The sequence below is a fragment of the Tenrec ecaudatus genome, chromosome 4 (genome assembly GCF_050624435.1).
Source record: "Tenrec ecaudatus isolate mTenEca1 chromosome 4, mTenEca1.hap1, whole genome shotgun sequence".
Classification (NCBI taxonomy): domain Eukaryota; kingdom Metazoa; phylum Chordata; class Mammalia; order Afrosoricida; family Tenrecidae; genus Tenrec; species Tenrec ecaudatus.
In genome coordinates this window covers 66,679,384-66,696,207 of record NC_134533.1, presented here as the reverse complement: position 1 = coordinate 66,696,207, position 16,824 = coordinate 66,679,384, and the positions used below count along the sequence as shown (strand labels likewise).

Genomic DNA, 16,824 nt, shown 5'->3' with positions numbered 1-16,824 from the left:
TCTTTCTCATGGTATTTTTTCTTCTTTGGCTAGCTAGAGATCAAATATGTCCATGCAATTTTCTGGGCTGTTTTCTGGAAAGAATATGGGAAGTTAAAGTTTTGATTCTTTTGATTGGTTGTTGTTTTTGGTTATTCCTGTTTGAAATGGCAAAAATGAATGTTGTTAATGCATATTTTCAGCCTAGGGATAGAAATCGCCCCATGAATTTCTCAGAGACCACGCTGGTTGCAGAAAATGGCTGACTGAGGTCAAAATGGCTGACCAAAGACCTGGGCCCTGGCTTGAGGCATTGCTGTAAGAGGCCTAATCCCATATTTTTGTATCAATAGAATACTTTAGATAAAGAATTATGATAAGATAGATAAGGATTGAACTTCACTGTTTTAAGAATTGAGTTTAGTTTCTGATTTTAATTTGTTCATAATTTTTTATGCTTATTAGTGTTTCTCTAGTTGTTGCTGTATCTCGACATATCCTACAAATTGGTCTGGACATTCCATATGTAATATTTGCATTAAAATTTTTTTGCTCTTTGACTTACACCATGACTAAAGGGCACTTTGACATCTTCAAGAGGCTCAATTTTATTTCTTTTCAATGTTCTTTGAATTTAAGGATAAAATGGCTTGATGAAATACGAGCAGGGTTTGAGGGTGGATGGGATAATATTTGCCAACAAAAATATCATAAGACAACTCTCTGTTACCCTTAAAGAATGAGCAGGCACATTATTGTGAAGTAAAAAAATTCTTGCCACAAAAATCCTGGCCTTTTGCTACCAATGAATCTTAAAAATATATATTTTTTATTTTCTTGAAACTTAATCCTAATAAACTCCCATGCTCATCCTATGTTCTAAGAGAAATCAGGTTTACCCATTAGAATCTCATAACATATTCACCATAAACCTTCTGGATCCAACTTCTCTGCCTTAAATTTAACTGGCCCAGTAGAGCCCCTTGGAAGCCATTGCTTTGATTAGACTTCTTTTTTGAAGGAATCCTAATAAGACTATGACATGTGTATAAGATATAAAATATGAAATTGAGGTAGATATAAGGAAAATGAATAGCATTCTGGGTTGACCCAATGTTTTTATAGTGGTAGCTTTCTGAATAAAGTAGGGTTTCAGGAATAGTACAGGAACATTAATATTCTTATTATTCTAATTCTAGGCCTAAGAAATTAGGGAAAAATAACACAAGAAATCCTGTTAGTTGTTAGATGCATAAATTGTTTACAGCTTTCTTTATTTTGTTTTATCATTCAATTGTTGGTAGATAGATGGTAAGTAGGTAGGTGACAGATAGATACGTAGATAAATGATAGATATAAAGAAGTTAGATATATACATAGATTTTTATCAGAACTATTTATGAAATATGGTGCTGCTATTTCCCTAAACTTTACATTGTGTATGTTGCAAGGAGTGCATTTTATTTCATAAACACAGTTTTAAAATCAAGATTAGCATTGAAGTAAAATGAGCAACATCAACAATGCACATTCAGATGTAGGGAGTTGCTTCAGTTTGGATTTTATGACTGCATTTTAGTTTGTTGAGAATCCAATCCAGGATCCCAAAATTAATTTAATTTTCTTATATCTTTTCATGTTTCATTGACTTTTCATGACATAATTCATCTGCAGAATTCCCACACCCTTTCCTCATCTTCTTCCTCTTTTTGTTCATCTTTGTATTTTTGAGGAAAATGGTTTATTATTTAGAATGGCCATTATTTTACTTTCTTTGATATTTCTTCATTAGGAGATTTAGGTTATTTTGTTTCCTTGCTTTACAATTTACTATGTTTATGTTTTGAATACCAAAAAATTACGTGGTCTTACTTTGTTTATCACATCAAGAATTGTAGGACACCTCTATATGTATTAATGTTGTTTATTATAAGCATTTCAAAGAATATTATTCCAATTTCTTACTTGTAACATTCTGTATTTCTAATTATAATTCATAGACAATATGTAGTAAGATAATATCACAAAGATAAATAGCCCCTTACTATCAAACCTTTTTATCAATGATTCCTCCTATATTTATTATATGTTTTGAAACTATGAGAAAATCATTGTTTCACTTTTTAGTTATGTACTGCTTTATTTAAATCTGTATGAACACATGGAATCTGAATTTATGTTGTGGTTTATGATCTATTAAATTTGTTAAAAATAATCCATTAACACTGTTATTTATGTAGATGCTCAAGCTGTTATAAATTTGGTTAGAGGAAGTCTCATTAAATTTGATGATAGATTCATTTCATGTGTCCTAATTATACTTTAAACATTTCCTATTTATCCTGAAACATTTTCTCTCTGTCTAATTTTATATTTCCATTTAATGTCTCCTACAGAATGAGAAATCAGAATTCTATTTAGGGCTTTGAGCTTTTTGATCAATTTAAAGCTAATTAACTTTCAGACAATTTTGAGAGTTGTAATCCATTAATAGAGTATAGCAATTTCTTTAGATTTGGCCTGATTCCTCTCTGCGATGTTTATCATTTCAAGTATAGAATTATTTGTAAATATTTTATTTTACTGGATACATGATGTTTCATATGCACTAAAACATAGGTTCTCAATATATGGGTCATGAGCCCTTTGGGGATCCAATGACCATTTCACAGGGGTCTCCCGATTCATAACAGTAGCAAAATTACAGTGATGAAGTAACAATGAAAATAATTTTATGGTTGGGGGGGGTCACATTTCAACATGAGAACCTATATTAAAGGGTCACAGCATTAGGAAGGTTGAGAACCACTGCACTAAAAGATGCACTGATGATGTTCAAATAGGCAAATACACAGACACAATGTACACATGCACACACACACACACACACACACACACTCACTCAGAAACATGGAGCTTTAATGAAAGAAAAAAAAAACTTCTACAATTCACTATAGCATTTAAAATAAAGTCCAACCAACTATAAAAATCACTCATGGCCATTTAAAACATTTTTTCCCAGCTTGCTGACAACTAGAATTTATTAATCTTGATGGAGGGGGATAGAAGGGAGAGAGTGGGGAGGAAGGAAGGGGAAAGGAGAGAGAAGAGGAGAGGAGAGAGAGATGAGAGGAGAAAGGTGAGAGAGGGAGGAAAGGAGGAGAGAAAAAGGAGAAGAGAGAAGAGAGAGGAGAGGAGAGTGGAGGGGGGAGGGGAAAGGAGGAGAGAAAGAGAAAGGAGAGAGAGTAGAGGGGAGGGGTCCATTTAAAACATTTTTAAATATATTGCCTTGTCTCAAAAAAACTTCATTGCAATCCTAATAAAAATGGCAAACAACTATGGTATTTTATATCTCACATCTGGTGCATGCCTCTACATTACTTTTTTCTCTTTCTCAGGAATTAAAATCCACAAACTCATCAACCAAGGTTATTGTATTGGATTTACCAGATATCATGAATCTGTACCATAATATCTGTAATACTGTAGGCATCTGATAACATTTGTTGAATTAGATAAGTAAGTAAACGGTAGAGGTAAGATAAAACAAGAGTGATGTCAAAAACAGAACAACTGAGTGTTCAGCCATTATGTTCTTTAACTTCTTGAATAATGGTCGCAATACATTTAAAAGTTTACACTTTTTATATATCATCAGATTAATAAAGAATATAGGAATAAGAGTATTTATATATATATTTAATCCTTTTATTGGGGCTCATACAACTCTTATCACAATCCATACATACATCAATTGTGTAAAGCACATTTGTACATTCGTTGCCCTCATTCTCAAAATTCGCCTTCCGCTCAGGTTCCTGGAATCAGCTCATTTTCCTTTTTTCCTCCCCCTAGGAATAAGAGTATATTAAAGACAAATTTCATCTACTTTTTTTCCAAAATGATTGAGATATCAATAACAAAGAAATAAATCACATTAGCAACTTGTATTCCGAGCACCAGAACAGGTACACAGAACAAATATTTTGGGTGCATTTAATTTAAATGTAAAGGATGCATAATTCAAGAATCTCTTTTTAATGATTTAATGGGGTCTCTTAAACAGTTCGTATCACAATCCACACATACGTCCATGGCAAGCACATTAATACATATGTTCACATCATTATTTTGAAAACATTTTCTTTCTACTTGAGCCCTTAGTATCAGTTCCTCATTTCCTTCTTCCCTGCCCCACCCTCCATCCACCCTCCCTCATGAACTCTTGATCATTTAAAAATTTTTATTTTTTCACATTTTACACTGACTGTTGTCTCCCTTCACCCACGTTTCTGTTGTTTGTCCCACTGGGAAGGGGGATTCTAAATGGTTTTTCACCATATCTCCCACGGACCATCTTCCTACCCTCCTGATATCACTACTCTCATTATTGGTCCTGAGGTGTGTATCTGTCCTGGATTCTCTGTGTTGTGAGCTCTTACTTGTACCAGTGTACATAATCTGGTCTAGCTGTATTTGTAAGGCAGAATTGGAGTCATGATAGTGGGGGCCAGGAAGCCTTAAAAAATTAGAGCAAAGTTGTTTGATTTGATAGTGTTGTACTGCACACTGACTGGCTTGTCACTTCTTTGTGACCCTTCTGTGAGGGGCTGTTTAATTCCTTTGATAGGTTTTGATCTTCACTCCGCCCTCCAACTCATTCACATTGATATGATATTTTTTTGTTCTGGGACTTAGATGCCTGATACCTAATCCCATAGACACCTCATGATCACACAGGCTGGTGTGCTTCTCTATGTGGGCTTTGTTGCTTCTCAGCTAGATGGCTGCATGTTTATCTTGAAGCTCATAAGACCTTTTGATAGTGGGGTACCATCAGCTTTCTTCACCACATTTGCTTATGCACAATATCCAATAAGCATCTGCTTATTCGATATTGCTTATCCAATTTTGTCTTCAGCAATCATGTCGGGAAGGTGTGCATCTCAGAATGTCAGGTTATTAAAACAAAGTGTTTGTGAAATGAGGGAGATTCATGAATTTTTGGAGGTAGAATTCTTGGAGGAGGAAACTTGGCCAGGAACTAAAAGTGAAACGGGAGCCTGAAAACTTCTGAGGATTTATTCTTTTGCTACCTCATTCTACATTCCTCACTTACATCATTCAGGGAGGATCTACAATATTTTTTAGGAATACTCATTAGTTAAATTGATCTGGAAATCAGATTTAATGCTGATATATTTCAAGAACTAATTGAATAGAAAACCCAATCATTTCAGATAATGCAGAGGATTTTTATGATTCTATAGAGAGATGACTTATTGCTCAAAGAATTTGTGACATGTAAAATAGCTTAGATATTAAACATTGAACATTTTCACTACACGATTGCGTATCTGTCTTGTCTTTAAACCATAGACAAGTGGATTAAGAAATGGAGGGACAAGCAAGTAAATGCTAGAAAAGAGAATGTGGATATAAGGGGGGATATGAGAACCAAACCTGTGTGTAAAGAAGGAGAAGAAGGCTAGGAGATAGAACTGGAGGAAGACACAAATGTGGGTAATACAAGTATCAAATGCTTTAAACCTAGCTTCCTTCTGGGGCAGACGTAAAACGGTGGTCAATATCTGGATGTAGGACAAGGAAATGAATAGGATGTCAAATCCTCCAACTGTAAGGGCCACAAATAAACCACAGATCTTGTTGATCCAAATATTTCCTGCAGCAAGTTTCACAATCGCCATATGCTCACAGTAGGAGTGCGAGATGACAGTTGTGTGATAATATTTAAGGCGGCTCTTTATCAGTATTATGCAGGGGGTGACGAGGGCAGCAGCCCTGAGAGTTACTGCAGTACCTATTTGGATGACCAGCCGGAAGGTTAAGATGGTGGCATGCCTCAGAGGGTAACAGATGGCAATGTAACGATCGAAAGCCATAGCAAGCAGGATGCCTGACTCAATTATCTGAAAAGTGTGTATAAACCACATTTGAAGCAAGCAAGAGTCAAAATAAATTTCTTGCATATGAAACCAGAACACTCCAAGCATCTTGGGTATAATGCTCGTAGCAAGTCCAATATCAGTAGTTCCGAGCATGCTGAGAAAGATGTACATAGGCTCGTGGAGGCTGCGTTCTGATTTTATGATGGTCAGCAGCAAGAAGTTTCCAATCATTGCAATGAGATACATGGCAAAGAATGGGATCCCAATCCAGCACTGCACAGACTCCAGCCCTGGGATCCCTACTAGAGTCAACACAGAGGGCATGAAGACAGTAAAATTGGAAATGAACATGATATTTTTGGGTTTTCTGATACGGACAAAGATGCCTTTCACCCAGTTCAGCTCAGTCTCTTCAAATTTCAATCTTCGTTATCAATCTGTATATTTGTTTATATTTTTGTAGATCTCTGTGATCCATCACACAAATCCATCACAGAAATATTGTTGAAAGGAAAAGTCTAATTCATATATACACATCTCTTCAAAGAAAACACCCACCAGCACCATTTCACAATAATATTCGGGTTACAACGCAAGAAGATTGTGTTTATAATCAGTAAAATCACCTGCTTAAGACGTCAATTGCTGGCTTTTCCGTTGCTCCCCTCTAAGACCTGTTGACCAAAAACTAGATGTTTTCTTTTACTTGGGAAATGATTTTAATCAGTTTGATGAATCTCTGCATTACCTACATTTCTGCTCTTCTCTAGTAATCCATTGATCCAAATCCCTGTAACTGAGAAAAGTCAATTTGAACCAAGAACTACCCAGATTCCAACAAACTGATACCCAAAGCAAAAGTTATTTGTCAAGCTGTATTATGTAAGGTGTGTCATCTGAATCTGGCTAGACTGATAAAGACTTGAGAAAAAAATAACTCAAGTATAGATTACATTGACTTCTCTTTGTCAAACCTCTCTGCTATTTAAAATAGTCGAGTTGCTTTTTCCTTTTAACTGATAGTTCTAACAGTTAAAATTCCTACATTTAGCTGTGAGCTGAAAATAGCAGAGTAGCCAGTTGAAATTCAAGCTATATTGCAGATTTCCTAGAGGAAGGAACTCCTAGAAGGCAAGAGAATGAGCAGTAGCGCTGTACAGAGATGAAGACTCATTCCTAGACCACAAACGACCCGAAAACAATAACCACACTTCCTGACAGCTAGTCAACTCTTCCGCATGGTGACTTCATATGAGCTCCAACAAGTATAAATCTTCATGTGTGCACACAGCTTCCTCTTTCTCTTTCAGAGCAACAATTGGTTTTAGCTGCCAGCCTGAGAGTTTACAGCGTAATGTGCAAACAAAGGATACAGAAAAATGGAAGAATGAGCAACATAGCCATATAAATACCCATGTCTTCAATTCCATCTGTCCAAAGATTTGGTCACTTGGTTTCCTTGATTCTAACTGAAATATATGTATTTATCAAAATTTGAAACAGATTTTGAACTGATATATAAACATCTATTAAATTACAATAAATAATTAATAGACTACATTAAATCTTCCCAAGAAGAGTTAGGCAGAAAAGAGAAGAGGTGAAATTTGAGGGAATAAGAAATGATTCGAAAGGTTGTTGTCCAGAGAAAATATTAAATTGCAATAACTTCCCAATTTAATTGGAAAATGAACTTTCTGAAACCTTGTCCTATTATACCATCTTTAAAAGTCTTCTGGGACCAAAATCATAAAAATTGTACATTTTAGGTCCTTTGTAAGTTCTAAAGCCATATATTAAGGGATAGTTATGATTCTGTAAAGAACTGTGTTCTGTTATTTCATTTTTCTCTGGACTTTTTAATGAAATTATTTTCAATCCATACAAATGGTATCAATCAGCTTATTACTTATTGAATGTGATCGGGCACATGTTCACAACAAAAAAAAAATTCTGGCTAAAGTCGATAAATTGCGAGGGGGAAATTAAGTGAGAAAGGAATATATTAACTGAGGAAGATCACCCTACATGTGGTGACGTACATTTAGGATAGTCAGTCCACTGCCGGGGAATTGATTTTGACTCACAGTAGCTATGATTCAGACAGAGAAGTGTTCCATACTGCTTCCAAGAGTGTTAATCACATGGAAATAGACAGTCCCAGCTATCTCCCATGGAATATCAATTCTGAAACCTTGCTGCAACTTCCCAATGCTTGACCACAACCCAACCAAACCAGTGGGCAATCAATCATGTACTCTTATTCTCATTTACTCTCAATTACAGACAACTGGCCCTAAGGGGGGTAAAATTTTTTCTTCCTCTAAATGAGCCAGCAGTAGCATACATAATCTTTGAGACGAGCACTGAAATGTGAGACTTCATGGTGGCATGTTGAATGTAATATCTACCTGAGTGTCTGGTAAGAGGCATAGAGAGAGTGTTGTTACAGAAGCCAGTGACCCCGAATCATGGGAATGCATTTGTTAATTGTAAAATTAAGTCCGCAATGGTTGTCACGAGCTCCCTTTGTTCTCACCAGATGCCTGAGTTGTATTTTCAAATCTTCATATGCTTTCCAGTCATCAAATCATTTTCCTCCTGAAAGTCCAGTCTGAGTTCCTTATATGTTTTCTTCTGTCTTTCTTCCTCCTACTTGTGAATTCTCTAACAGCACACTGGTAAAGCCACGGAATGGAAGAGATTTGGCAGCTGTTAGGATCCTTTGTCAATATCACACTGTGACGAATTAGCCGCTAGTTTGTCACACTGTATTTTTATCTCCAGAGTAAGGACACTGCCCTGTTTACAGATGTCTAACAGAGCACACGGCAGTGTAGTCATCATCCAGCACACTTACAGCAAGGTTTCTGGCATTCAGGGACCCAGGTTTCATTTCCTGAGCTCAAATAGGAGAAGCAAACTGCCAGCACCTGTTTTAATGTTTCCTAATGGGGGTGTGGAAAGGAGGAGGGGTTAAGGACTTGCATTGATGGATTTCCCCATCCACTGAACCAAACGCTGAGAGACTCATAAGGTTTAATGGCCGCCCTCTTGGGTTTGTCCACAAAAGTAAATGATCTGAATAATTGTTACCCTTATACAAATTATAGACACTTCCACATCTTGTCCTAGTTTTCTTCTCCAATTCTTTTCTACTGCAAAAAGGTTTTGCGCCCAAGTTTTATTTTGTAAGCCAAGGTACTTTGTTGTTGACCATGTTTGAAAACATGTAAAGTCCATTTAAATCAACTATGTCCCTGTATATCTTCTAATCTAATTAAATAAATATTTTTAACTTAATTACTTATATGATCACCATAATTTATATGTCAGTTCCTTGCAGTCTCACTCTTCCCATTTTAATGTTCTTTTGGTTATTGCATCAGTAGACAACATCATGCTGAACTGAGAAAAGACCAAAGTTTTCATAGTTTTATTTAATTCTGGAGTCAGTATTCATTAAAGCAGACAAGAAATTAAATGATGTATTGCATTGGACAAATGCGTTTCCAAAGACCTCTGTCAAGCATTGAAGAACAAAGGTGTCTCTTTAAGGACTAAGGTATGCCTGACCCAGGTCATAGATTTCCAATGTCATATGCATGTGAAAATTGAACAATGAATATGAACCAAAGAAGAATTGTTATCTTTGATTAAAGACATTAGTGAAGAATTTTGCAAGTACCAGGGTCTTCCAGGAGGAAAAAAAACTGTTTTGAAAGAAGTACAGCGAGAATTTTATCTAGAATCAAGGATGGTGAGACTTTATCTTTGTACATAAGAAATGACTAGTCTCTGGAAGAAGACCATGCTTGGAAAAGTTGAAGGTCAGTGAAAGAGGAAGACCCATCATTGACATAGTGGCTGCAACAAAGATCGCACAGCGAACAGCAATTGTGATGAGGCTACAGTACCAGGTAGAGTTTTCTTCCATTGTACATAGGATTACTATTAGTCAGAACTGACACAACAACACCTCATAACAACCACCAAACTAAGTGTAATCTACAAATAAAAATCTGATTATTTCCATCTTATGTGTTCTGTTTCCATTAATCTCATTCCTTATGTTTTTTTAAGTAATGTTCATCATTTGGTCCATAATTGTTTAAAGGACTACTCTGTTCATTAATAATTTTGATTAATTTATAAAATAATGTACTACTTTGCTAGAAGATGACCAGAAAAAAATAGCTTCAATTCTTAGGTCAAGGTGTGTCTTTAGGCAGTAAGCTCTGGAATTCCTCTAGTGTATAACTTTTCAGTAGGTGACATTTTTATTAAAATTGGAATTTGTTCTATATTCTTCTCCCATTATCTTGGCAACCATCTATTGTTTACCTGGTTAGATCAATAAGTAGAGAGAGACGGTAGGGGTAGACAGAAACCTTCCAGTTTTTCTGCTCTTAAGTTAGAAGACACTGGGCTTCTTGTGGAATATTAATAATGTGGACTAGTTTCTTCATTGAACTATTGATTTAGTTATCCTTTGGGATTTTGCTTCATGAATGTAAAAATTAATAGGTATACCTTAGATGATTACTCCATGTTAATAAAACCCCACATGAAACTCACCAAACTAGAAGGTAGAATGTCATCTTTGTGTGTGCCAATTGAATAAGCTGCCGCTCAAACTCTGAAATCTTCTCTTTCAACCAGTGAAAATAAGTCCATGAGTATTCAGACATGTTGAAGGGTTTTCCAAAACTGTTCCCCCATGCAACTTGCTATATATATATATTAACTTAATGGCAGCACTCATAAATGTGTGTATACAGATGCTTAAATATACATGTACACATGTACATGCAATTACCCCTATATACCTCCTTATATGCATCAACAACAACCTATATAACCACACCTGTATTTTGGTTAATTCATTGTCATTACAAAGCTGTGTATGTTATAGAATTTATTACAATTGGCTTTTTTCCACATGCTTATTTTAGTGCCTTTATTTACTTTGATGAAGTTGTGCCAACTTCATCAATCATTGCATTGCCTCTTTCATCACCAAAAATAATAGGTGTCTACTATCTAGAAAGTGACCCTCTTCTGAATTTCCCTGCAGTCCCTGGGCACCACCAAACTTTGTTTTCTTTGTGTGCATACATATTTGTAACTCTTTACAATAGTGACCCAAACAATATGTGTCCTTTTGTGATTGATGTATTTGGCTCAGTATAAGGTCTTCATGATTCAACAATGTGATATGTCACAGATTCTGTGTTATTTTTTGTAGTATTTGGTTGTATATATGTATGTAACATATTTCCTCTATTTCTAGGGTTTTTTGAAAAATTATCATACACAGGAGTTTACCCCTTTACAATCCCATTAGCAGTGAATAAGCATTTCAAGCCCCAACATATTGGCAACATTTATTATTACTGATTCTTATCATTGTCAATTTTGCAACTATGATACGGAGTTAATGGGAGATTTGACTTGCATCTCTCTATTATCTAGTGATCTTGAGCATATTTACATCGGCTGCTTGAATGTCTTCTTTTGTGTACTCCAAGGTGTACTTTTTATCTCTCATCAGTGTCATAAAGATATTGGCTTAAGAGTATATTGAACAACAAAAAAAATAGTATATTGAAGATTGATTTTACCTATTTTCCAAAATGATTTAGGTACTAATAACCAAGAAATAAATCATATTAGAAATTTGTCTTCTGAGCACCTAAACAGGTACTCAGAAAAGGTCGTTTGGGTGCATTTAATTTAAATGTAAAAGATGCATAATTCAAGAATCTCTTTTTAATGATTTTATTTGGGGAGCTTACAGTGCATATCACAATCGACATATACATCCATGCCAAGCGAATTTGTACATATATTGTCATCATCATTTTCCAAACTTTCTCTTTCTAATTGAGCCTTTAGTATCAATGCCTCACCTTTTTATTTGCCCTGCTCGACCCTACCTCTTCATGAACCCTTGATAATTTATCGATTTTAATTTTTTTATTTCTTAACCTGATTCCTGTCTGTCTTCACCCACTTTTTTGTTGTTTCTCCCTCTGAGGGTGGGTGCTTATATTTGATTACTCTCCATTTCTCCCCCAACATTCTTCAGACCCTCCTGCTATTACTACTCACATTATTGGTCCTGAGCGGGTAATCTGTCCTGGATGCTCTGTTTTGTGGGCTCTTATCTGTACCAGTGTTCATGAGCTGGTCTAGTTGGATTTGTAAGGTTGAACTGGGGTTATTATAGTGGGAAGCGGGGAGGAAGCATTAAAAAAAAAACAACTAGAGGAAAGTTGTTTTTTTTTTTTGTTGTTGGTGCTGTACTACACACTGACTGGCTAGTCTATTCTTTGTGAACCTTCAGTGAGGAGGGTGTTCAAATGCTACAGATGGGATTTTGGTCTTTATTCCACACTCGCACACATTTGCATCAATATGATGTTTTTGGCTGGGACATTTATGCCTGACACCTGATCCCATATACACCTCATTATCGTGCAGGCTGGTGTGCTTCTTCTATGTAGACCGTGTAGTTTCTCAGCTGGATGGCTGTTTGCTTATCTTTGAGCCTGTAAGACATTTTAATAGCCAGGCACCTGAGCATTCTTCACCACATTTACTTATGCACTGTGTTAGACAGGGTTCTCTAAAGAAACAAAACCAGAATGCTAACATTTTATTTATATTTATACAGATAGATCGATATATAACATTAATAATAAACATTGAATTAAATTGTAAAGCAGTACAAATGACTCAGAGCAACTCACTCCTGTGAGATAATTGTGAGACAGTGGCAGTCCTTCAAGTCTTGAGGGCCGCTGGGTGGTCCTCAGTAGCCCAATTCAGGCTATATGGGCACAGGCAATAAACAGCAAGGCAGGTCACCAGCACTTAGTCAGATATCAGGGTTCAACAGTCCATAGCTCAAGAGATGTAAATTCCAAAGGTGTTTCGAAGCAGGTCTTGAAGGAACCTCAAATTACAGCAACACAGTCCACAGGTTAGGTGTCCCACAGGTAATGTAGCTTGCAAATTGATGCCGCAAACATGCAAGGCAGCTGCACATTTGTCTGATGATCAAAGAGCAAGAGAAAAGAAAGGTGGGGCTCACAGAGTCATTTATCTCTGCACCCTTCTATTATTCAAACATGTGTTTATTGGCCAAGCTGGCACAATAAACTAAGTACATCATGCACCCATTTTTGTCTTCAGCAATCGGGAGCATCACAGAATGTAGTTAATAGGATACAATATTCTGGCACTGAGGGAGATTCATGAATTTTTTTGAGGAAGAATTCTTGAAGGAGGAAACTTAACCAGGAAGTAAAAATGAAAGAGGAGACTGAAAACATGTGTGTATTTATTATGTTGCTACCTCGTTCTACATTCCTTACTTACACCACTCAGGGAGGGTCCACAATATTTTTGAGGAATAGTCATTAGTCATGTTGATCTGGAAATTAGATACAATGCTGATATATTTCAAGAATTAATTAAATAGAAAACTCAATCATCTCAGATAATGTAGAGGATATTTATGATTCTATTGACTGATGATTATTATTGCTCAAGGAAGTTGTGAACATACTAATTACCTTAGATATTAAATATTGAACATTTTCACTACATGACTGCGTATCTGTCTTGTCTTTAAACCATAGACAAGTGGATTAAGAAATGGAGGGACAAGCAAGTAAATGCTAGAAAAGAGAATGTGGATATAAGGGGGGATATGGGAACCAAACCTGTGTGTAAAGAAGGAGAAGAAGCCTAGGATATAGAACTGGAGGAAGACACAAATGTGGGTGATACAAGTATCAAATGCTTTAAACCTAGCTTCCTTCTGGGGCAGACGTAAAACGGTGGTCAATATCTGGATATAGGACAAGGAAATGAATATGATGTCAAATCCTCCAACTGTAAAGGCCACAAACAAACCATAAATTTTATGGATCCAAATATTTCCTGCAGCAAGTTTCACAATTGCCATATGCTCACAGTAGGAGTGCGAGATGACAGTTGTGTGATAATATTTAAGGCGGCTCTTTATCAGTATTATGCAGGGGGTGACGAGGGCAGCAGCCCTGAGAGTGACTGCAGTACCTATTTGGATGACTGGCTGGAAGGTTAAGATGGTGGCATGCCTCAGAGGGTAACAGATGGCAATGTATCGATCAAAAGCCATAGCAAGCAGGATGCCTGACTCAATGCCCTGAAAAGTGTGTATAAACCACATTTGAAGCAAGCAAGAGTCAAAATAAATTTCTGGAATATGAAACCAGAACACCCCAAGCATCTTGGGTATAACGCTTGTAGCAAGTCCAATATCGGTGGTTCCGAGCATGCCAAGGAAGATGTACATAGGCTCGTGGAGGCTGCGTTCTGATTGTATAATGGTCAGCAGCAAGAAGTTTCCAATCATTGCAATGAGATACATGACAAAGAATGGGATCCCAATCCAGCACTGCTCAGACTCCAGCCCTGGGATTCCTACTAGAGTCAACACAGAGGGCATGAAGACAGTAAAATTGGAAATGAACATGATATTTCGGGGTTTTATGATACAGAGAGAAATGTGTTTCACTCAGTTCAGCTCTGCCTCTTCAAATTTCAGTCTTCATCATCAACCTGTATATTTGTTTTTATTTCGGTAGATCTCTGTGATCATATGTTCCATCTCACAAATATTGTTGATTGGAAATGTCTAATTCACATATACACTTCACTTCAAAGAAAATACCCACAAGTACGACGTCACAATAATAATCAATTTGCATAGCCAGCAACTGTATTTATAATCAGTAAAACCACCTTCTTAAGACGTCACCTGATGGCTTTTCTGTAGCTTCCCTCTAAGACCTGTTGACCAAAAATTAGATGTTTTCTTTGACTTGGAAATTTAATTTTAATCACTTTGATGAATCTCTGCATTAACTACATTTTTGCTCTTCTCTAGGAATCGATTGATCCAAAGCCCTTTAACTGAGAAATGTCAATTTGGACCAGTAAATACCCAGATGCCAATAAATTCATACCCAAAGCAAAAGGTATTTATGTAACTCTATTATGTAAGGTGTATCACTGGAATTTGACTAGACTGATGGAGACTTGAGAAAACAATAATTCAAGTGTAGGTTATATTGGTTTTTCTGTGTCAAAGCTCTCTGCTGTTTCCAAATATTTAGTCAAGTTACTTTTCCTTTTGCTGATAGTTCTAACATCTAAAAATCTTACAGTTTGCTGTGATCTAAAAATGGTAGCATAAGCAGTTGAAATTCAAAATATATTTCAGATTTCCTAGAGGAAGGAACTCCTAGGAGGAAAGAGAATGAGCAGTAGCGCTGTACAGAGATGAAGACTCATTCCTAGACCACAAACAACACGAAAACAATAACCACACTTACTGACAGCTAGTCAACTCTTCCGCATGGTGACTTCATATGAGCTCCAACAAGTATAAAACTTCATGTGTGCACACAGCTTCCTCTTTCTTTTTCAGAGCAACAATTGGTTTTAGCTGCCAGCCTGAGAGTTTACAGCTCAATGTGTAAAAAAAGGATATTGAAAAATGGAAAAATGAGCAACTAAGCCATATTGACACCCATGTCTTCAATGCCATCTGTCCAAAGGTTGGCCATTTGGGGTTTGGGATTCTAACTGAAATATAGGTATTTATAAAAATTTGAAAAAGATTTTTAACTCATATATAAACATCTATTAGAATACAACCAATGATTAATAGACTAAGTTAAAACTTCCCAAGAAAACTAGACGGGAAAGAGAATAAATGACACTGGAGGGTTCAAGGAATGATTCAAAACAGTTGTTGACCAGAGTAAATATTAAAATGCAATAACTTCCTAATTTAACTAGCATATAAACTTTCTGAAACCTTGGCCTATTATACCTTCTTTAAAAGGTCGTCTGAGGCCAAACCCATAAAAAGTGCACATTTTGTCCATATATTACATGATATTTGTGATTCTGTAAAGAATTAGGCTCTGTTATTTAATTTTGCCCTAGACTCTTTAATAAAATTGTTTTAAAACCATGCAAATTATATAAGTCAGCTAATTACTTATAGAATGTGATCAGGCATGTTCACAATAAAGAAAATTATTCTGGTTGACATCGATAAATTTCAAGGGTTAAATAATGTGATAAAGAATATATTATCTGAAGAATTTTACACTAAATGTTGCGAAATGCATTTAGGATAGTCAGTCGGTCCACAAACCTACCACGGCCAGGGAATTGATTTTGACTCATAGCAACTCTGAATCAGACATAAAAGAACTGTTCCATACCTCTTACAAGATTGTTAATCATATGGAAATAGACAGTCCCGGCTTTCTCTCATGGAATATCAATTCCAAAACCTTGCTACAACTTCCCAGTGCTTGCCCACAATCCAACCAAACCAGTAGGCAAACACTGCTATTCTCATTTACTCTCAGTTACAAACAACTGACACTAATTTGGGTAAATTTTTTTCTTGCTCTAAATAAGTCAGAAGTAGCATACATATCCTTTGAAACAAGCACTGAAATGTGAGACTTACCTTGATGGTGGGGTAGCATGTAGAATGTAAATCTACCTGAGTGTCTGGTAAGAGGCATAGAGAGAGTGTTGTTATAGATGCCAGTGACCCCGAATCATGGGAGTGCCCTAGTTAATTGTAAAATTAAGTCCACAATGGTGGTCACTAGCTCCCTTTGTTCTCACCAGATGCCTGAGGTTTATTTGCAGATCTTCATATGCTTTCCATTCATCAAATCATTTTTCTTCTGAAAGTCCAGTCTCAGTTCCTCATCGTTTGTTCTGTCTTTCTTCTTCCTATTTGTGAATTCTCTAATAGCACACTGGTAAAGCCATGGAATGGAAGAGATTTGGCAGCTCTTAGGATCCTTTGTCAATATCACACTGTGATGTATTTGCCTATAGTTTG

General features: G+C 36.2%; 2 protein-coding genes across 2 annotated transcripts; both read right to left on the bottom strand.

Moving 5' to 3' along the window:
• Nucleotides 1-5,300: 5,300 nt before the first annotated feature.
• On the bottom strand, nt 5,301-6,239 carry LOC142445882 (olfactory receptor 52A1-like). The gene has a single exon (XM_075547754.1). It carries the CDS (start codon nt 6,237-6,239, stop codon nt 5,301-5,303), a length of 939 nt encoding a protein of 312 aa, XP_075403869.1.
• A 7,240-nt stretch (nt 6,240-13,479) lies between these two features.
• LOC142445881 (olfactory receptor 52A1-like) lies at nt 13,480-14,418 on the bottom strand. Its single transcript, XM_075547753.1, has one exon. It carries the CDS (start codon nt 14,416-14,418, stop codon nt 13,480-13,482), a length of 939 nt encoding a protein of 312 aa, XP_075403868.1.
• Between the last annotated feature and the right edge of the window lie 2,406 nt (nt 14,419-16,824).